The sequence below is a fragment of the Aphanomyces astaci genome, assembly GCF_000520075.1.
Source record: "Aphanomyces astaci strain APO3 unplaced genomic scaffold supercont1.95, whole genome shotgun sequence".
Lineage (NCBI taxonomy): Eukaryota > Oomycota > Saprolegniomycetes > Saprolegniales > Verrucalvaceae > Aphanomyces > Aphanomyces astaci.
In genome coordinates, this window is record NW_009798358.1 from 1 (window position 1) to 20,928 (window position 20,928).

The 20,928-nt window shown below is 53.7% G+C and overlaps 4 protein-coding genes across 5 annotated transcripts; 2 read left to right on the forward strand and 2 right to left on the reverse strand.

The window, feature by feature from the left end:
• Positions 1–2,814: 2,814 nt before the first annotated feature.
• H257_16927 (hypothetical protein) lies at positions 2,815–3,609 on the reverse strand. The gene is made up of 2 exons (XM_009845544.1): positions 3,112–3,609; positions 2,815–3,059 (listed from the first exon to the last, which is right to left on the reverse strand). The coding sequence occupies exons 1-2, from the start codon at positions 3,597–3,599 to the stop codon at positions 3,005–3,007; spliced, it is 543 nt and encodes a 180-aa protein (XP_009843846.1). The 5' UTR covers positions 3,600–3,609; the 3' UTR covers positions 2,815–3,004.
• Positions 3,610–3,704: 95 nt separating this feature from the next.
• Positions 3,705–5,653, forward strand: H257_16928 (hypothetical protein; the record flags this gene model as incomplete). Its single annotated transcript, XM_009845545.1, has 7 exons — positions 3,705–4,059; positions 4,112–4,154; positions 4,205–4,287; positions 4,344–4,598; positions 4,651–4,778; positions 4,831–5,278; positions 5,327–5,653. The coding sequence occupies 7 exons, from the start codon at positions 3,705–3,707 to the stop codon at positions 5,599–5,601; spliced, it is 1,587 nt and encodes a 528-aa protein (XP_009843847.1). The 3' UTR covers positions 5,602–5,653.
• Positions 5,654–5,842: 189 nt separating this feature from the next.
• On the forward strand, positions 5,843–19,812 carry H257_16929 (hypothetical protein). The gene is made up of 34 exons (XM_009845546.1): positions 5,843–6,630; positions 6,689–9,283; positions 9,367–9,493; positions 9,551–9,757; positions 9,805–10,059; positions 10,111–10,320; positions 10,376–10,978; positions 11,035–11,280; positions 11,375–11,550; positions 11,597–12,008; positions 12,055–12,169; positions 12,223–12,404; positions 12,455–13,475; positions 13,563–13,760; positions 13,818–14,051; positions 14,126–14,396; positions 14,448–14,627; positions 14,692–15,408; positions 15,452–15,820; positions 15,871–16,137; positions 16,194–16,388; positions 16,438–16,635; positions 16,697–16,891; positions 16,944–17,172; positions 17,220–17,485; positions 17,540–17,828; positions 17,887–17,997; positions 18,090–18,215; positions 18,257–18,553; positions 18,628–18,689; positions 18,741–19,136; positions 19,189–19,341; positions 19,396–19,458; positions 19,507–19,812. Exons 1-34 carry the CDS (start codon positions 5,851–5,853, stop codon positions 19,717–19,719), a joined length of 11,958 nt encoding a protein of 3,985 aa, XP_009843848.1. The 5' UTR covers positions 5,843–5,850; the 3' UTR covers positions 19,720–19,812.
• H257_16930 lies at positions 19,797–20,785 on the reverse strand. 2 transcript variants are annotated; one of them, XM_009845548.1, is made up of 6 exons: positions 20,672–20,785; positions 20,585–20,617; positions 20,448–20,516; positions 20,252–20,392; positions 20,039–20,198; positions 19,797–19,997 (listed from the first exon to the last, which is right to left on the reverse strand). In XM_009845548.1, exons 1-6 carry the CDS (start codon positions 20,768–20,770, stop codon positions 19,840–19,842), a joined length of 660 nt encoding a protein of 219 aa, XP_009843850.1. In that variant the 5' UTR covers positions 20,771–20,785; the 3' UTR covers positions 19,797–19,839. The 2 variants fall into 2 exon arrangements, with proteins under 2 accessions (XP_009843850.1, XP_009843849.1); XM_009845547.1 differs by having other exon boundaries at positions 19,797–20,198.
• Between the last annotated feature and the right edge of the window lie 143 nt (positions 20,786–20,928).

Below are 20,928 nucleotides of genomic sequence, written 5' to 3' on the forward strand. Positions count from 1 at the left end.
GTGTTAGGCTTCACAAGGGAGGAGTGCTGGGCCCTCGGAAACCTGTCCCGAGGTCAGTGGCAAGCCGCCTGAACCCCAGGAATCTATAAAAATGAATGTGAAAAAAAAACCATATTAAATATGGTAATCAGTTTTCACACTGATTAGAACAGATACTACACTTGATCTTAGCCAAAAGGCCGAGAAGGTATGATTTTTTTCTGAAATCGTCGTTTTACTAGCTAGTAGCTTTACTGCAATTGTGATTATTTACGTACCTGCATAAGTGCGATCTGTGGGGTATACAGTAATTTGGATATGAATTAAGTCCGGGGTTGTAACAATGAATACATTGTGTAAAGCATTGTATGTTTGTATAGAATTCAACAGGTTCTGTTGAATTGGATAGACACCCCCTCTCTTAGGCAAAAGGGTAACACTCTCACTTGGCATGGAATAGAATCCTTCGGCACATCTACGTGCACATGTTGCTGGGCAATGACACGTTGTATTATCTGTTGACAGTCGCTGGCACACTTGGTGGAGGTCAATAGAATCCCGCTGTCCACCTCCTGCATTGCCCTTGGTCATTCCTGCTCATGACACACACAATTACCAGGGATACGCCATACTCCAACGGCAAATGTAACTGGGACGTCGTCTTGCGAGCCTTGGGGGCAGTCGCACGCAATCCCACTGTGGAAAAACTGCACACACAGTGCACAGCTCTTGGTCCACTCGACTTGAAATGATAATCGCCATCCTTCCCAGAGAACTACACACGTTCGAGACATGTTGAACTTACTCGACTTGAAATGATAATCCCCATCCTTCCCAGAGAACTACACACGTTCGAGACATGTTGAACTTTTGGTTTCGCCAACGATGTTCTAGCCCGCATCAACCCGCAGTGGGGCACTCGAACCAACTTTCGCGAGTTTGGATGAATAATGCATAGGAATTATCAGGTGACCTGTAGCAATGAAGCGATCGCCACTCGGATAAGCGGTACGTGATAAACATTACATGGCACCATGCCACACGCATCAGTTGTCGTTGGTGCTGCCACGCCATCACCATCATGTTCCCTTCCACGTCCTGGTGGCGATGAGCGGGCCAGCAATGCGTGGCAAACTGGTTTCGGGGTCAACGCCCCACAAGTCTGGCCCCATGACGGCCGCCGACAACGATGGCCATAGTCTCAAGATATACGTGAGCACCTTGTGGGGGACTTGGCGGACTTATGTAGAAGCATATTCACATCCGGAGTCGGGTGAGGGTCTAACTCGACTACCACGTCGCTCATGTACTAAGTATCGACCCACCGACTGCCTTGCCAATATTCGTCGGGAGACCGAGTTCAAGGCAGTTAGCGACATGAGCACTGAGTGGGTCACTATCCGCCGAGAAGTTGAGGTAACTTGTGAAAGTACAGGGGTTTCTGGGTTTCGGGTTCGTGTACATGCACTTGACCTGGGTTACATGCGCTTGACCTGGGGTTGTAAATCAGCGCTCCCTGACAAGCTTGCGTAAGACGAGGCTGCAATCCGGGGCGGCGTCCCAACCTGTTCCAGTGTGCGCGTAGCTTCAAATGAGTGGTCAGGGATCGTCCCAACAGCTGAGTGGACCTCGATAGGCGAGGTATTGATGAAAGACAACACCAAACTGTACACGTAGGCACACAATAAATGTGCCGTCATGTCGTGAATACAGCACGAACGGGTTACGAACCTGGTCCCTACGGACATAGCAAAAGGTTCGTGCTGTCGAGTTTCCGGAGGGTGGCCAAACAGTGGCGATTCCTTCGTTCAAAAGGCACCAGTAAACGTGGGACAGCGCGTGATGGCGGCACGAGACCAAGTCCTCCATTTGAACGGAAGTCGTTTTGGGAGCTTGCAACAGCCGGCACACTCGTGGGCAACGTCCAAGTCGGAAGTCACCAACGATATGCGAAGAAATCCAAGGAGGATATGCAAGTACGAGGGCGAGGATACGACCAATGGCTCGCACTTCCAATCCACCCTTATGCCTTGGACGTTATCGGAATGGTAGTTACAGCTGGTTACGACGACGCTGCAATCGCTCGCTTAGCGTCGTTCTTTGGTGTACCATAAACGGACTGGAAGGTCACGCAAATGGGGCTACAGCATCGATTGTGATTACGGCTACAGGCGCTGCTTCCCCGACGTTATGTAGCACACATTACATGTACTATGTAGTACATATACAACTGTCATGACACCGAAACACCGCCAGACACAAGAAAGCTGACACAGTCCGGTCGAACAATTGTTCAAAACCTTGTTAACAGTAAGTAGCTTGAATTATGCTAGTCGTCATTGACAGTGTGACGTTGACGTGAAAGAAATGCGTTCCGGGAGTCGAACCCAGGATGGCACGGCCGCACCTTGAAGTTTCGCGTGCACCTGCTCATCCATATCGGTTTAGTGCCCACATATCCGCATTCCACAGAGAAAACACGAGTCACATCCTCCTCGTTCACGAAAATGACAGCTTCTTTCATGTCGTCGGGCACATCCCACTTGATTTTCCCCATGTGCTGCTTGATCTTATCGCTGTCCACTGGGAACACGTCTCAAACAGTGCGATTTCGCTGCTCAATCGAGACGACTCGGCGTGCGCCATCGTGTCCATTCTTCTTCGCGCGAATGCCACTTTAAAATATTACAGACTTGAATATTATCATATCCAATCACACGGCATGACCTTCCATTTAAGCTAGATAATGAAAGAGTTCAGGAATTATATGCACTACATACAGTATGTACCTTATTGGAATGTTCACTCCCTTGTGTAATAATATATTTGAACATTATTATCGATATTTTGCATTAGCAAACAATTATTTATATTATCGTCGAATATCTTGATCGAGGCGCCATTTTAGATAGTCGCAATAAATATATTATTTCGGAAGCCTGGTTTAAAGCAACTCTGGGCCAGTTCATTTGGAGACTTCCCAAGGCATAAAACTACTTATATTCAACTCCAATGCTCATTTTCATTACAAGTCGTTGTCTCGAATGTAGCGGTTCCCTTCGCTCTCCTTGATTTCCGCTCTACAACACCATGATAAGGTGTCGACGCGACCAAGACAAGATGTAACGTTACCTGTATCTTCCCATGGTCATGACTGCGCGTCCATTCCGCTCCACCTTTTGAGGCGTAAAGTACGCGTTGGGGTGATGGTCCTCCTCGTGGTCGTCGTTGTTGTCACGTGAAGCTTGGCCACCAAAGCGCTTGGTAAGTCCCGTCGCAATGTACTCGTCGATCACTTGAATGCACGGATCGCACACACGAGCGCTCTCTTCGCTGGTCTCGGTGATGTCGCGATGGATATGGGTCGTGCGGCTGGTCGAGCACGAGTCGCACACCACAGCACCACATCGACGGCAGTGGTGCTTTCGGTTCCAGAAACTGAACTCGCCCTTGCAGGCCATGCACGCCATGACAGATACGTCAGGGATCCAGTCTCCGTCTGGCATGTGCTTGCGCCATGAGCTGTGGAGCGGGTCCTTGGACTTGGTCGCCACGTTGCTGTCCTTCGCCATCACGTTTCCTTCTTCGAACTGTGAAGATCGAAACAACATGTAGAACATCGGAAATCACCTCTCACATATAATAATAGAAAATGAAAGGATCTTCCAAGGCACGCAGTATCCGTAATCTTATTCGGATATGCGTTACGACCCTGACACTTTCACATGTTTCAGCGGGCGTCCTTTAGGCTCCTGGACGAAGGCAATGCCCACGTCGAACTCAGTCCGAAGCATGACAGCGCCGAACCACCGGGACAAGGCAAAGCTAAGTCCATTTTACCGCCACATCTTCGGCCCTGGCTTCCCTTGCTCGTGTATGCAGTGACGGCCGTGTCCACCCTGGCCACCATGACGTACTTTAGCTTCTTTGCAGCGACAGTTGACGGCACTGCGCCAACGATGATGGGATGTCGATACTTTGGCTATTGGAATGGCCCTACATGTGGCCTCAACGGCATCGATTGCCAGCCCTTTGAATCGGATTGGAAACCCATCCGTTGCCCCACTCGGTGCCTTTGGGGTACAAACTTGTGCGAGGCCCATGGTTCCCTGGCTTTAACAACCCCTCTTAGATAGTTCATCGGTGCTGGAAGTGATTGGATCCGGTGTTTACAAGTAACCAACCCAAATCTACCTCTTGTGTTGTTCCTAATCACGAGATGTAGGGGCGACTCGCGTATTTGCAAGGCTGCTATCCACGCTGGCGTCTTGGGCACCGATGGCGGCTGTGCCATGATGAAATACTCGGGTAAATATAATCGTCCCTATCGCCAAGTTATTTCCCTCACTCTAGTGGCCTTTCAGGCAGTCGCACCAACTTTGAAGCGTCCACGGCGTTTGGCGTGACGTCGCAGGCGTTTGACTCGTGGTTCCCCAAAACGTTTGAGTTTAAACAAGCCCCCTCGGCCAGCCATTGCACCGATTTAAGCTGGGGAATCCTCGCCGTGGGGACTTTAGCGTGTTTTGGCCTCGTGTTTTTTCCCTTGCCTCCCGTGGTTTTAATCCACACCATGAGCATTTGGGGGTTCGTTTACGTGGCATTGATTGCCGCGCCGGACGGTATAGCCAGGTTCCTCCCTCCATTTACGGACGTTTGACTTAATCGTCATAGGCTACGACTACAAGGCCATCCTTGTGCGTCTTTCAACCCAGGTGTTCATTGTCGTGGCGGCGGTGCACTGCTGGTACCACTGGGCCATCAAGTACACCTTTGCGGACTTTGCGTCGGCTTCCAAACTGGTTGGGGGTTTCGGGGTTTGCATTTTATTATAATCTCTGTATATTGTGATAGATTCAAGCGATACTTTGGGGATTGGGCTACGTGATTCCATTCCACGGGATGCTGCACTTGTCGTTTTTGGCGTATATTCCGTGGCTCAACTTTGACTTGGGCGGGTACAAGTACAACGACGTGTCCCACACTGCCACGTACGTCGTGCTGGTCGTGGTCGGGCTGGTCCTCTTGGCCACGGTCGCGTTTCTATTGGTCCACCTCCACCGCCAAAGCAAACTTTACCGTACACTGACTGGCTACGTGCTCTTGACACTGTATTGCTTGTTTGTGTACGCGTTGTTTCCGTCCACGATCTTGCACTTGCACCATGTGATGGTGGGTGTCGCCTTACTACCCCTCACTCGAGTCCCCAAATGGCCGGCCTTTGCCGTCCAAGCAGCGGGACTCGGGCTCTTCATCCAGGGGTACGCCGCGTGGGGCTGGCCCACCTTCCTCGATATCTTGCGTACGTGTGCCTGATTAACTAAATTTAGTTACTCATGTGAGATATTAGCGCCATCGTATCGGATTGATATTGGCGAAGTCGCCCCCGTGGCGCTAAACATCACGGCGGCGGCGGCCAACGTGACGTGGCAGCCTCTCGACGCAGTATTCGGTTACGCCCTCATGCTGAATGGGGTGCAGGTGGCTCGAACCGACCGAACGTGGGCCACAGTGGAAAACCTCCAGCCAAACCAGACGTACTACGTCCAAGTGTCAGGCATCGGCAACGGAGGCACCGACGGCTGGCCTGGCGCCAAAGGCAACTTCACTACTGCTCTAGTATAACGTAACCCTATTAGTTAACGTGAACTAAGGCACTTTTGTATTGATTGTTGAACTTGCAGTAACATGTAAGGCACTTTGTTTATTAAAATACAAGTGTCACTGGACATAATAAAATGACGATTGGTTGTGTCACGTGACCTGAGATAAGTATTTAAAACCAACGGATGGAAAATATTTTGTGTCACTCGAGCGGTGTAACCGCCAGCCGCCAAACGTTGAAGCGTCGTCAGTTTCATTCGATCGCGCATCATGGACGATCGGAGCGGCGCCAAGCGCAAAGCGCCCGCCGATCCATTCTCGGTGGATCAGACGCAAGCGCATGCGCTGCTCAAGCAACGTATCTACCAGCCCAGAAACGGCGGCAGCATCAACACTGCTTCGCCTGGACTGGTGCCTCGCCCCAAGAAATTGCTCAGTTCTTCCGTGTCTGTGACGCGGCTGCCCAAGCAACTCGTGAACCCCAAGATGAAACCCACTGCCAGCACTCCCCTCCTCCCGCCGCTGCAGCCGTCACCCCGAAACCCCGCCTCTTTGGCTTGCATTCCTTCTCCACTCGTATCGGTCGAAGAGTGCTGGGGAGAACAACGCAGCACAGCCCAGAATACGTTCACAGCGTCGTTAAACCTCGATGCCCGGTACCTCCACGAGTTTGAGTGTGGCAACTTTTTGTACTTGGAGCGCAAACCGCACTCGGACCAGGTCGTGTACGATCTGCAAGTGGTCGAGCAGTACGCCACGAATCAGTACAACTACTACACGATGAGCAAAGCGGGTGTCACGCACTTCACCACGGACGCGTCCGAGTTTTGCGCCCTGGACAAGTGGGAGCTCGAGTACCAGCGCTTCACAGCCATGCGGAGGATCCCGTTCTTTCAGAAGTACCGTGTATGGAAGAACTACAACGTGTGGAAACAAAACATCCACTTGGCCAAGATGCAGCACGCCAAGAAAACGCTCAACACGCAGCTGTTCCTGCTCAATCCGCAGCTGCAGGGGACTCTCTTGCGTCTGCGGGCACTGACGTTGTCGGTGCGTGTTTACCGTCCGTTTTGAATTCCGGGTCTCATCGCACTTTGTGTGGGTGTAGGTGACCCAAGTGTCGCTGCTCCGCCTTGTGCCCAAGAGAACGTACACGCTAAGTCAGCTCGAACACGAGCAAACCCAGGCCATCGTGGATCTGTCGGCGTCGCTCGCGTCGTTCTCGAGCCAAGTGGTGCAGCTGTGTGTGTCAGCTTGCGACGCGGTTGTGGACTCGTTCCTTGAGAAAAACAAAATCGTAGCCGAGCACAAGATGACCTTCATGGAGCGCGCCGCCCTGCGCAAGGAGTGTCGCAGCCTCACCAACTTTCTACGCCTCGCCGATGTGCTCGTGATCGACGCCATGATGCAGCTAAGTGTCACGAGTTTCCAGACGTTCCTGGCGCAGTGTCGGGACAGCGCTGTGCCGTTGTTTTCCGTGCTCGTGGACACGGACGCGACTGGTTCCATCGTGCCCACTCCGAGCGCTGACACGTGGCGCCGTAGCTTTGAAGTGCTATTAAAGCAGTGCCTCACCGTCACGGACGTGCCCGAGCGGCTGTTGGGGCACCCGAAACTGCTCGGTTACACGTCCGCGACGGCCGAAGACGAGGGCAAAACCAGCTGGAGCATCTCGAGCCTCAACTTGGCCACCTTGTTGAACGACGACGCGGGCTTCAACACCGTGTCGAGCGAGATTTTCGCAGCGTTAGACGACGCTTTCGAAGCCGTGGATGCGTATTTGGAGGTGTTCTTGCCCTTCTTTGAAGTGTACGTGCAAGATCTCGACACGATGGCGCACCCCGAGCGGTTCCACGACGTCTCGATCGAGCAATTCAGCGACGAAATCGCAGTGTTTGAGGGCCAAATGAAGGCGTTTGTGAAGATCCCGGCGTCGGCCGTGGTAGGTGTGTTCCGTGTGGACAGCGACCAGTTCAAGCAGCGGCTACTGCCCACGCCCCAGCAGTGCATCGTGTGCATCAAGACGCTGCTCCCACAACTCATGAAGGAACAATCCCAACGCATCATGGACGTGCTCACGGAACTGTCCCCGCTCGCGTTCAGCACACCGTCAACCCCCGACAAGTTCGTGGGCAAGGTTGTGCACATGGAGAAACTGGGCACAATCCTGCCCGACGTCAAGCTCAAGTACCGGCGGGTGTACGACATGGCGTGTTTGATGGACAACTTTGAGTGGCGCGTGCCGGACGACATCAAGGAAGACATTATTTTGATGAAGGAGGGCGTGATTTCCCTCGAAGGCACACTCAGTCGGTTCGACACGGACTTGGAGGCGGAATCAGCTCGGTTCACACAGCTCATTAACGACATGCTGCCCCCTCTGATGAAAAACGTGCTGACTTTGCAAGCCAAACTGCAGCACCCCAAGCTCGAAACGATGCAGACGCCGATCGGCGATGCGCTGGCGTACATTGCCGACCAGCAGCAGGTCCTCAACCAACTCGTCGCGGAAGCCAAGACCCTAAACGAGTACCAGGCGCAGCTTAAGCAGCCTTTGTCTGAATTCACCGAAGTGCAGGAAGTGGTCGACGATCTCACGCTCAAGTCCAAGCTGTGGACGGCGTTGGGCGAGTGGGAACAGTGTACCGTCAAGTACAACGACACGCCGTTCGACCAAATTGATGTCCAAGCTATGGGGGGCCAAGTGCAGGCGTACATGAAGTTGGCGTCACAGGCGCAACGGGCGCTGCCCCAGAATGAAGTGGCGGCGGTGCTCGTAGCTCAAGTGGACCAGTTCAAGCTCGTGCTGCCCATAATCAACGACCTCCGCGGCACGTTTCTCCAGGATCGGCACTGGAGCCAGATCCATTCGATCCTCGGGTTTCCAGTCCAGGGGGACACGAGCCTGACGCTGGGCACGCTCATGGAGAGGCAGGCCATGACACACGGAGAGGCCATATCGGTCGTGTCGGTGGCGGCACAGCAGGAGTCGGTTCTGGAGGCGATGCTGCACAAGGTGGCCGCGGTGTGGCACAAGCTCGAGCTCGAGGTCAAGCCGTACAAGGACTCGAAGGACGTGTTCGTGCTGGGGGCGGTGGACGAAGTGCTGGCGGCGCTGGACGACTCGATCGTGACCATCAACACCATCTTGGGCTCGCGGTTCATCGGCGCCATCCGGGAAGAGGTGGACGCGTGGCGCAAGAAGCTCGTGGGGCTGCAGGAGACTCTGGACGAATGGCTGCTCGTGCAGAAGAACTGGATGTACATCGAGAACATCTTCTCGGCCCCTGACATCCAGCGTCAGCTACCCGAAGCGTCCAAAGTGTTTGCCCATGTGGATCTATCGTGGAAAGCCATCATGAAACGAACCAACGACTCGCCGTTGGCCATCGCGGCTGGGTCGTTTCCGGGGATCAAGGAGACACTGACCCAGCACAACGTCCACCTTGACAAGATCCAGAAGAGCCTCGAGGACTACTTGGAAACCAAACGCATGGCGTTCCCGCGCTTTTACTTTCTCAGCAATGACGAACTGCTGGAGATCCTCGCCCAGAGCAAAAACCCTCACGCGGTGCAGCCGCATCTGCGAAAGTGCTTTGAAAACCTCGTGCAGCTGGAGTTTGGAGAAGGCAGCGTCGACATGCTCGCGATGATTTCCAGCGAAAAGGAGCGCGTCCCACTCGGGAAAAACCTCAAAGCTAGAGTACGTAGTACTTGATTGCATGCGATTGGGGTTTCGGGGTTCCGGGGGTTCGGGGTTTGGAAACGCTAACGTTTTGGTGACAGGGCAATGTCGAGGATTGGCTCAAAGCGCTCGAAGTCAGCATGAAAGCATCCATTTACAAGCTTATGAAAGTCGGTTTGGCCGACTACGACACAAGATTACGCAAGGAATGGGTCTGCGAGCACCCAGGTACGATAGTAATGTATTTCCTACAATATATTATAAAACATATTTCTACTATTATAGGTCAAGTGGTGGCTACGGTGGCGCAGATGACGTGGGCGCGCCAGACAGAGCTCGTACTGGTCAAGGCCCAGAGCATGCAAGAATGGCTGGGCCAGGTCGTGTCCGAGCTGAACGATTTGATTGTTAAAATCCGCGGTCACTTGACGTCGTTGGAGCGCAAGGTGATTGTGGCGTTGGTCACGACGGACGTGCACGCCCGAGACATTGGTAGGATTCGAGTGACTCGAGTTATGCTCACGAGTTTTTGTGTCTAGTCGAGTGTTTGTGGAAGGAAAACGTGACGAACGTGGGCAACTTCATCTGGCAGCAGCAATTGCGGTACTACTGGGACCAGGACGTGGACGACGTGCTGATCAAGCATTCCGACTCGGTTATTCAGTACGGCTACGAATACATGGGGGCTACCTCTCGCCTAGTGATCACGCCGCTCACGGATCGATGCTGGATGACGCTGACTGGCGCGTATGGCCTCAAACTGGGCGCGGCCCCCGCTGGCCCAGCAGGCACTGGTAGGTTGACGGAGTTGGGAGTTTCGGGGTTCTAAAAAAGATCCTCCACAGGCAAAACGGAAAGCAGCAAGGATTTGGCCAAGGCGATGGCGATTCAATGCGTCGTGTTCAACTGCTCGGACCAAATCGACTACAAAATGATGGGCAAGTTATTTCGAGGACTGGCGCAAGCTGGGAATTGGACGTGTCTGGACGAGTTCAACCGCATTGACATCGAAGTGCTCAGTGTGGTGGCCCAGCAACTGCTCACCCTTCGCGAAGGTACTTGACTCTCTTACAATAAGAAACCCCGAAACCCCTTAAATCGTGGTGTTAGGTCGAATCCAACAAAAGGAGCACATCAACTTTATGGGCGTGGAGATTCTCCTCAAGGACCACCATGTAATCGTGACCATGAACCCTGGCTACGCCGGGCGCACCGAACTGCCAGACAACCTCAAAGTGTGCTTTCGGCCAGTGTCCATGATGGTGCCGGACTACGCGCTCATTGCCGAGATCATGCTGTTCGCCGAGGGGTTCTCGGATGCCAAGACGCTCAGTCGTAAAATGTGCAAGCTGTACATCCTCTGCAGCGAGCAACTCAGCCAGCAGCCGCACTACGACTACGGCCTAAGGGCGGTCAAGAGTGTGCTGGTCATGGCTGGGTCACTTAAACGGGCCAACCCGACCCTAACCGAAGACGTGACCCTGATCCGGGCGTTGCGTGACTCGAACGTGCCCAAGTTCCTCAGCGACGACCTCCCCCTCTTCCAAGCCATCGTGTACGACCTCTTTCCGGGTATTGAGATCCCGTCCAACGACTACGGGGAGCTGCTCGTGATGCTCGAGCTGCAGATCGCCAACGCCAAGCTGCAGAACGTGCCCACGTTTGTGACCAAGATCATTCAAATGTTTGACACATTCAACGTGCGCTTTGGAGGTAGTACATTATTTCACACATGAAGCTAGTGTTTATACATGTAATTACTTGTGTAGGCACGTTGGTCGGGCCCACGGGAGCTGGCAAGTCGACGTGCTACCGCATTTTGCAGAATACCATGACTGCACTGCGGGAAAAAGGGTCGACGAACCCGCTGTTTCAGGCAGTGCACACCCGGGTGCTCAATCCGAAATGCATTACTATGGGCGAATTGTACGGAGAATTCAACGAGTTGACCCAAGAATGGCACGATGGACTCGCGTCCATGATCATGCGCGAAGCCGTGGTTGAAGAAACCCCAGGTTTATTATGATTACAAATCCCGAAACACCGAACTTATCGGGACTTGTACTACTAACCCCGCAACCCCGTACTTATACGAACCCTCTTTTTTAGATTACAAGTGGACCGTGTTCGACGGACCTATTGACGCGCTATGGATTGAAAACATGAACACCGTTCTGGACGACAACATGACGCTGTGTCTGGCCAACGGCGAGCGCATCAAACTCAAGTCCGAGATGCGCATGTTGTTTGAAGTGATGGATCTCTGCGCCGCGTCGCCCGCTACGGTACACCCCTCTAATTAATTAATCGCACTAACCCCGGAACCCCTAGGTCAGCCGCATCGGCGTCGTGTATATGACGTCCACAGACGTGGGGTGGTACCCATACGTGCAAACGTGGCTTACGACGCTGGTGGGGCAGTTCCCATCTGACTGGCTCGGCCACCTCCGTACTATTTTGAAACCCCTCGCGGAAAAAACCCTCGAGTTTATCCGGTCGTTCGCCGTCGAGCCCGTGCCCACCGTGGACGTGAGTCTGGTCACGCATTGCTGCAAACTGGTGCAGTCGTTGCTGACGAAGTGCGTGGACAGCTCCAAACAATTCGGCTACTCACCGGAAGAACAGCTCGACATGGTCAACAAGTTGGTCGTGTTTTCGCTCATCTGGTCGTTGGGGGCGTCCATGAACCACACGACACTGGAAAAATTCGACGAGTTTCTCCGCAAGTTGCTCGAAGACAACGGTGCGTTTGTGATATGCATATATATGGATATATATCTTTTCTGTAGGGATCAATGTGCAAATACCGACACAAGGACTTGTATTTGACTTTTTCGTCGATTTTGCGACCAAGCGGTTCGCGTCGTGGAATGACATTGTGCCCGTGTTTAAATACAATCCAGCGTACGCGTTAAACTACTGTTCCACGACTTAACAATGCCTGAACCTGGTCCTAGAACCCCATACTTTGACATGATCGTGGCCACTTCCGACACGATTCGGTACACATATCTCCTGCGTACTTTAACCCTGGCCAACACGCCCGCGTACGTCACGGGGGTCACGGGTACCGGCAAGACGGTTATCATCATGGACCTCATTCGGGAGCTCACCACCGCCACCGACGACATCCCCGCAGGTACTATTTTCGAAAATTAACACAGTGTAGTTTAACGAATAATATCCCAGGGTTTGTGAGTACTACGCTGAGTTTTTCCGCACAAACGTCAAGCTTGGTGACCCAGCAGTCGATCGAATCGAAGCTGGAGAAGAAGCGCAAGAACCTCCTGGGGCCAGTCGCCAACAAGAAGATGGTCGTGTTCGTAGACGACGTGAACCTCCCGGCCGTCGAAGTGTACGGAGCCCAGGCCCCCATCGAACTGCTGCGGCAATTTCTGGACTTCAAGGGCTTTTACGATCGCGACAAGCTATTCTGGAAGGACATCGCCGACACGTCGTTCGTGTGCGCGGCGGCTCCGGCGGGGGGCGGGCGGTCGCACTGCACCCCCCGCTTCGTCCGGCACTTCCACGTGCTGTGCGTCCATCCGGCGCGAGAAGCCAGCTTGAAGCTGATCTTTTCCAGCATATTGGGGGGCTTCCTCGAGCGCTTTGCCGCCCCCGTGAAGGCGCTTCGCAGCGGCATCATCACGTGTGTGATCGAGGTGTATAACCGCGTATGCAGTGAGTTGCTGCCCACCCCCAGCAAGTTCCACTACACTTTCAACCTACGGGATGTGTCCAAGGTGTTCCAGGGCATGCTCATGATTACCCCGGCCAAGTGCAGCGACGTAGACACAATGAACAAGCTGTGGGTGCACGAGGCGTGCCGGGTGTTTGGGGATAGGCTGAACACGGTGCAGGACACGGTTTGGTTCGAAGATCTGCTGCTGCACCTCCTTGGCGCGCACTTCCAGGTCAAGTGGACGACTGAGACGCTATTCCATGGCCCGTGTCCGCTCGTGTTTGGCGACATCTTCCGGCCGGGGGTGCCCAACCCCGTCTACGAGATCTGCGAAGATGCCACCAAGCTGGTCAAGCTGCTCGAAAGCGCCAACGACGACTACAACATGCGCTTCTCCAACAAGATGAACCTGGTCTTCTTCCGAGACGCCATCGCCCACCTCCTCCGCCTCACGCGCATCCTGCGCCAGCCTCGCGGCAACGCCATGCTGATTGGCGTCGGCGGCAGCGGCAAACAGAGCTTGGCTCGGTAGGATCATGCATTGTCCTAAGTCTGGTTGTTAGGGTTTCTCTCGTTTTGAGTTCTTGGTGGACTTTTATTTTGACTTTGAGGTAGGTTGGCTGCGTTTACGCAAGACGCGGCGTGCCACCAGATCGAAATCACAAGAGGGTACGGCACCGTCGAGTTCCACGAAGACCTCAAGACGCTCATGCTCAAGGCGGGCGTCCAGGGTCAGCCCACCGTGTTCCTCTTCACCGACAGCCAAATCGTGGACGAATCGTTCCTGGAAGACATCAACAACGTACTCAACAGGTACGCTGCCACGTCATCCGTCGGGGGGGTTCGGGGTTGCCTTCATAATGCATGTAGTGGCGAAGTGCCCAACTTGTTTGCGGCCGACGAAATGGAGCGCATTGTGGGGGACATGCGGCCTGTGGTGAAAAACCTGGGGCTGCCAGAGACAAGGGACCAGTGCATCTCCACGTTTGTGTACCGCGTGCGCAACTTCCTCCACATTGTGCTGTGCATGTCTCCCGTCGGCAGCGCCCTGCGCATCCGGTGTCGAGCGTTTCCATCGCTCATTAATTGCTGCACCATCGACTGGTAGGAACTGCGATCGGGGTTTCGGGATTATGGGGTTTCGGGGTTCAGGAATTAATGGGAGTGGGTGTGATTAGGTACATGAATTGGCCAAAGGAAGCCCTACAAAGCGTTGCCCAGCGGTTCCTAGCGCATGTCAATTTGCCATCGGAGGACATTCGTGTGTCGTTAATCGACATGTGCAGCATCGTGCACACGACATCGAATGACTTTGCCACCGCATTCCAGAGCCAGTTGCAGCGACATGTGTACACCACGCCCAAAAGTTACTTGGATTTGATCCAATTGTACTTGAAAATGCTCAAAATCAAGCAAACGGAGCTCCAAAACATCAAGTCTCGCATGGAGGTAATAACCCCGAAACCCCGTGAAGCAACCCCGAAACCCCAAGTCGTGTAGATTGGGGTCAAAAAGTTGGACGAAACCAACTCGATCGTGGACAACCTCAAAGGCGAGCTGATCAAATTACAGCCGATTCTCACGCAAAAGGCCGCAGAAGCCGAAGTGTTGTTGAAACAAGTGTCCATCGACCAAAAGGCCGCCGCCGAAGTGCGCTTGCGCGTGTCCAAGGACGAAGCGGTATGTATCACCATATCTGAAACCCCGAAACCCCGGAACCCCGAATTCAAAGACCATGGCGTAGGTGGTGGGGAAACAAGCCGAGGAAGTGTCGATCTTGCAGGCCGACGCGCAGAAAGACCTGGACATTGCCATGCCAGCCTTGAGCAACGCCCAAACGGCACTGAATTCCCTCAGTAAAAGCGACATCACTGAAGTGAAATCGTTTGCGAAACCCCCCGAGGCCGTCGAGACCGTCATGAGCTGCGTGTGCCTCCTCCTGGGCGAGAAGCAGACGTGGGACGCGGCCCAGAAGGTCCTCAAGGACTCGAGCTTTATCGAGCGCCTGATGAACTACGACAAGGACAACATCCCGGCGCCGTTGCTCAAGAAGCTGAGCAAGTGCGTGAGCGAGCCGGGTATGTCGGTGGAAGTGGTGAGCAAAGTGAGCAAGGCCGCGACGTCCCTGTGTATGTGGGCGCACGCGATGGACGTGTACTCCAAGGTGGCCAAGGAGGTGGGTCCGAAGAAGGCGAATCTGGACGCGATGAACGAAAAGCTACAGGCGGCCAACGCCGTGTTAAAGACCAAACAGGACGAGCTCCGTGTTGTGAACGAGAAGGTCATGCTGTTGGAGAAGCAGTGCAAGGATACGCTGGACGAGAAGGACGCGCTGGCCAAAGAGGCCGGCACGACCGAGAAGCGACTGGTCCGGGCAGAAAAACTCATCTCCGGACTCAGCGTCGAGGGCAAGCGGTGGAAAGAGAGCGTCGCGTCGTTGGGCGACGGCATCTTGGCCATGGTATGGGGCTCCGGGGTTTCGGGGTTGTGACGGCGTTATGTAGGTGGGCGACACGTTTCTCGCGGCCGCGAGCATTTCATACTATGGCGCGTTCACCGGCAGTTTTCGGCAGAACATGGTCGACTGCTGGCGGGAAAAGGTAGAGGAACTGCAGATCCCGTGCTCGCAAGCCAAGTACTCTTTGGCCACGACCCTGGGCAGCCCCGTGGAGATACGCGAGTGGCAGCTGAACGGACTGCCCACTGACGGCAACTCGACGGACAACGCCATCTTGGCCACGCGGGGCGAGCGGTGGCCACTCATGATCGACCCCCAGGGGCAGGCGAACAAGTGGATCAAGAAGACGCAAGTGCCCGAAGTGACGAAAATGACCAACGCCAACCTGCTGCGGAGCTTGGAAAGCTGTATTCGGGTTCGTTTTGTATATATTTTTAGAGTAGATTTTAGTGATGTGGGGCTTAGAATGGCAAGTCGCTGCTGATCGAAGACATCGAAGAGAGCCTGGAGCCAGCGTTAGAGCCGATCTTGCAAAAGGCCGTGTTCAAGCAGGGCGGGCGCGTGCTGATTCACTTGGGGGACTCGGACGTGGACTACGACCCAGCGTTCAAGCTGTGGATCACCACAAAGTGTGCGAACCCTCATTACCTTCCCGAAGTGTACATTAAAGTAACCATCATCAACTTTACCGTGACCATGACGGGGCTCGAAGACCAGCTGCTCGGGGATGTGGTACTACTACGAGAAATATATCAATTGACTAGGTAGTAACCATGACGAGACGGTAGGTCAAGCACGAACGACCCGACATTGAAGAGAAAAAGAACCGGTTGGTGGTCACGATGGCCCAGGACAAGAAGCAACTCAAGGACATCGAAGACCGAATTCTGCAGAAACTGTCGGAAAGTTCTGGGAACGTTCTGGACGACGAAGGGCTGATTGACACGCTGGCGTCATCGAACGCCACGTCCAAAATCATCAAGGTCAGCCAGGATAAATCAAAACAGACGTTAACGACGTACGTACGTACAGGAACGAGTGCAAGAGGCCGAAGCCACCGAGTTGGAGATCAATCGCGCACGAGAAGAGTACCGCAGTGTCGCGACGCGAGGGTCCATTTTGTATTTCGTGGTCGCGCAATTGGCCACGATCGACCCCATGTACCAGTACTCGCTGCCGTTCTTCCAGCGTCTATTCAACATTTGTTTCGATGCAACCCCGACGTCTCCCGTACATTTCCATGGCATAGTACCCTTGCAAAATATTATGCCGTTAACGTCTGTTTTGAAAGGTGTTGTCCAAGCGGCTGGAGGCCCTGATTGACTTTCAAACGACATATATTTACACCAACATCTGCCGCGGGCTGTTTGAAGTGCACAAAGTGCTCTTTTCCGTACTCATTTGCTGCAAAATCATGCTCTACGATGGCCGCATCACCCCCCGCGAGTGGTCGCTCTTCTTACGAGGAGCTAGCTCTACCAAAAAAGTAATAGATGTATCCATATATATATATTGATCCCTGCTTTTTAATGTAACAGGGAGCGCCATCCAACCCACAGCCAGACAGTATCACAGACGCCCAGTGGCAGCTGGTGCTGGAGCTGGAAACGTTAGGTCCGCAGTGCGAGGGCCTCAGCACTTCGTTCCAACACGAGTGGAGTGCGTGGAATACGTGGCTGAAATCGCACGACCCGCCGCACCCCCACCTGTGTCCACAGTCGTATTCCAGTCGGATGACGTCGTTCCAGAACGTGCTTTTGATCAAGGGTACCCCCCCCCACGTTGACTGTGCTTTTTCCTTGACGTTTGTGTAGCGTTGGCGCAAGAAATGGTCCAGCGCGCGACGCTCAACATGCTCGGGGTAGAAATGTGCGCTGGCTTCGGCCAACTCGGCACTGTGAGCATGGAAGACATCTACAAGGACACGGACCGGAAGACGCCGTGCATTTTCGTACTAAGTGCGGGGGCCGACCCCACGGGGATGCTGCTTCGCTTCGCCAAAGATCGGCAGTTCAGTGACCGATTGCATTTGATTTCACTCGGCCAAGGCCAGGGCCCCCGTGCCGAAGCGCTGATTGAGGTGCATACATTGGGGGTTTCGGGGTTCCGGGGTTTCTAAAATCGACCTGTGTAGGTTTCCAAGACCAACGGCGACTGGGTGCTGCTGCAAAACTGCCACTTGGCCAAGTCATGGATGCCCGCGCTGGAGAAAAAGGTGGACGAACTGGCGACAGACGTGACGGTCGTCGATTCGTTCCGGCTGTTTCTGACGTCGTTCCCCGCCGCGTACTTTCCTGTGACGGTGCTCCAGAACGGCATCAAACTCACCAACGAACCGCCCAAGGGGATTCGCGCCAATCTGATTCGGTCGTTTGTGACCCTCATGAGCTCGGACAGTTCGTTCTTTGACATGTTTGAGTCCGGTACGTGATAACGTCATGTGACATGTCATCGTGACGCGCGCCCTTTTTCATGAGACAGGGGGCGAGTTTGAAGAGGGCGGCGTCGTCTTTTCCAAGCAAATGGTGTGGCGCAAGTTGCTCTGCAGCCTCGTGTTTTTTCATGCGATTATTCAAGAACGCCGCAAGTTTGGTAGGTTTCTCTGCTGTAGGGGGTATCTGATTCCAACCGTTCGATATGATGATACTGGGTCGTCCCCCATCTGATTCTGATTCGATGGGTAGGGCCGTTGGGGTGGAACATCAAGTACGAGTTCAACGACACGGACCTGGAAACGTCCTACGCGTGTCTCCGCAAGTTTCTCGCAGAACAGCCCATCGTACCGTGGGACGCCCTGCGATACGTCACGGGTACATTCTGAGTCTCCCCATCTGATTCTGATTCATGCCAGGCCAAATCAACTACGGCGGGCGCGTCACGGACGACTGGGACCGACGCTGTCTCACGAGCATCCTCAACGGGTTTTACACGCCCCAAGTGCTCACAGACAGCTACAAGTTCTCTGCATCTGGAACGTACAGCGCCGTCACGGCCAATGATTACGCCAGCGTCATGGCGTACTTTGAGTCGCTTCCGGTGCACGCAGCCCCCGAGATCTTTGGGATGCACGAAAACGCCAACGTCACATTTGAGCGCAACGAAAGCTGGCAAATGATCAACATCGTGCTCAGTCTCGAGCCTCGCGATGGTAATATGTCACACTCCACATGATGACGTGATATCAAGAACGATGACGTTATCGGATATGTCACGTACCGTTAGCGGGGGGCACGGGCGGCCAGAGCAACGACGAAAAGGTGCTGGAACTGGCCGCGTCGATCCAGGTCCAGCAGTGTTTCAATGCCTTGTTAAGCAGCACTGATACTTGAGGTTAGACGCAACTGCCCATGAATTTGCGGCTGGACGAGGCGGGGCCCACGACCTTTCGCACTCGTACGGTGCTGGGGACGGTCGTGATGGACTCGTTGGCAACGGTTCTGTCGCAAGAGTTGGTCAAATTCAACATTTTACTGTCGAAAATGCGCCAGAGTTTGATGGAAATCCAGCGCGCCATCCAAGGGCTGATCGTCATGTCGTCCGATCTGGACAACATGTACACGTCGTTTCTGAACGGCCGGGTGCCTGGGATCTGGGACGTGGTGAGCTTTGCATCGCTTAAAGCGCTGGGGCCGTGGGTCCAAGACCTGCTGAACCGTGTCGCATTCTTCCGGACGTGGCTGGTGCAGGGGGAGCCAGTGATCTTTCCCCTGCCTGCGTTCTTCTTTCCCCAGGTAACTACGTCATCACAGAGATGACGTTGCATCCGATCACGTCATCGTGTAGGGATTCATGACCGGGACGTTGCAAAACTTTGCTCGAAAGTATCAAACCGCCATCGACTGCCTCGGGTTTACATTTGCCGTGATGGAATGCCAGGCGGATTCGATAACGTCATCGCCGTCCGATGGCATCTACGTGGACGGACTGTGGCTGGAAGTATATATATATATTATATATGGTAGAACCTATGTTAAATGTATACATGACTAGGGGGCAAGGTGGAATGCCAAGGACAAGAGTCTGGAAGAAGCGCGACCAGGCGAAATGTTCAGTGTACGAGCTATATCGTGAATATGATTGGCTGATAGAGTTGCAATTTAGCCAATGAGCTTGGTGCATTTCCTGCCTGCTGCCAACATCGACCGCAACAAGGACGAGTACCCGTGCCCCGTGTACAAGACAAGCGTACGAAAGGGCACATTGAGCACCACGGGGATGTCCACCAACTTTGTCGTGGCCGTGTACCTTCCATCCACCAAGACACCAGACCATTGGGTGCTCAATGGCGCGGCGTTCCTGCTCAATTTGGACTAACTTATTGCATGCGTGGTCGAATCATCTGGGCTTTGATTGGCTATATATTGACCAATCAAATGAAAGAATTAAAACCGTTTCGAAGATCAAAAGTAGTGCATGCTATTGTATTGATCCTCTTTAGGTGAGAAATGGAGCTACTTCGAGGCAGAATCGGTCGACGGGGAAACCGATGACGCTGTTCGGACACCCGTCCACGGCCGACACGAACGCTTTGGCGCGGCCTTGGAGGCCGTATGACCCGGCTTTGTCCATGGGCTCTCCAGTTGCAATGTAGTCTATTCAGCATACATCAACATGAACATGGGATGGAAGGTACCTCGAATGGTAGTCGCATCCAACGGAATGAACTGGACAGTCGTGCGTTCGCAAAACACATGCACGACGTTCGACGGGGAAAAGCACAGGGCTACGCCAGAGAATACGTCGTGCTTGGCGTTCGACAGCGACGTCAACATGGAGAACGCATCCTCCTCGTCCTAATGATATTCGCCCGATCATCGCATGGTGGAGATGAATGGACTGACGCTACCTTGGGTTTCTCAAGAATCCTGCCTTCATGCGAAACCACGGTATCGCATCCAATGACGAGGTCCACGGTCGTTCCCTGGGCCGTGAGTCGTTGCAGCACTTCCAACGCCTTTTGCTTGGCGTTCTCGATCACATAATGCTCCTAGACGTCTCACACTATTGTCATTCTCGCATGCTTCCAACATGTACAACCTTACAGGAGTCGGAAACTGCCGCTTGTCCAGGTTCTCTTCAAAGGTCGACGGCACTACGTCGAAGTGTAAGCCCTACAGGAGCACACGCGCATCAGTGACCGTGTCGAGAGTGGCCATCATGCTGGGATGAAGCACGGTACCAGGTTCGTCAGCAGCTCCAAGCGACGAGGGCTCTAGAGCATCATCGCATGAGGAAGCATACGCCTACACGGAGCAGCTCCATCTACCTGGGACGCCAAGACTACTCGCCACGCATGCAGCCGTTGGAGTGCTGGTGGCAACATGTTTGCCGTCCCCACGATTCCTAAATACCGGGTATTTGGCATGGCCAAATACCCGATCGGACGGCGCGAATATCCTGTATTTGAATTTTTGAACATAAAACCCAATCCTATTTCGGTTTAACCAATGTGTTAAATCGCGTTTAAGTTTTGTGTTCGGTATAAAACGTACGTTAAAACGTATTTCGGATATCAAGCGCGGG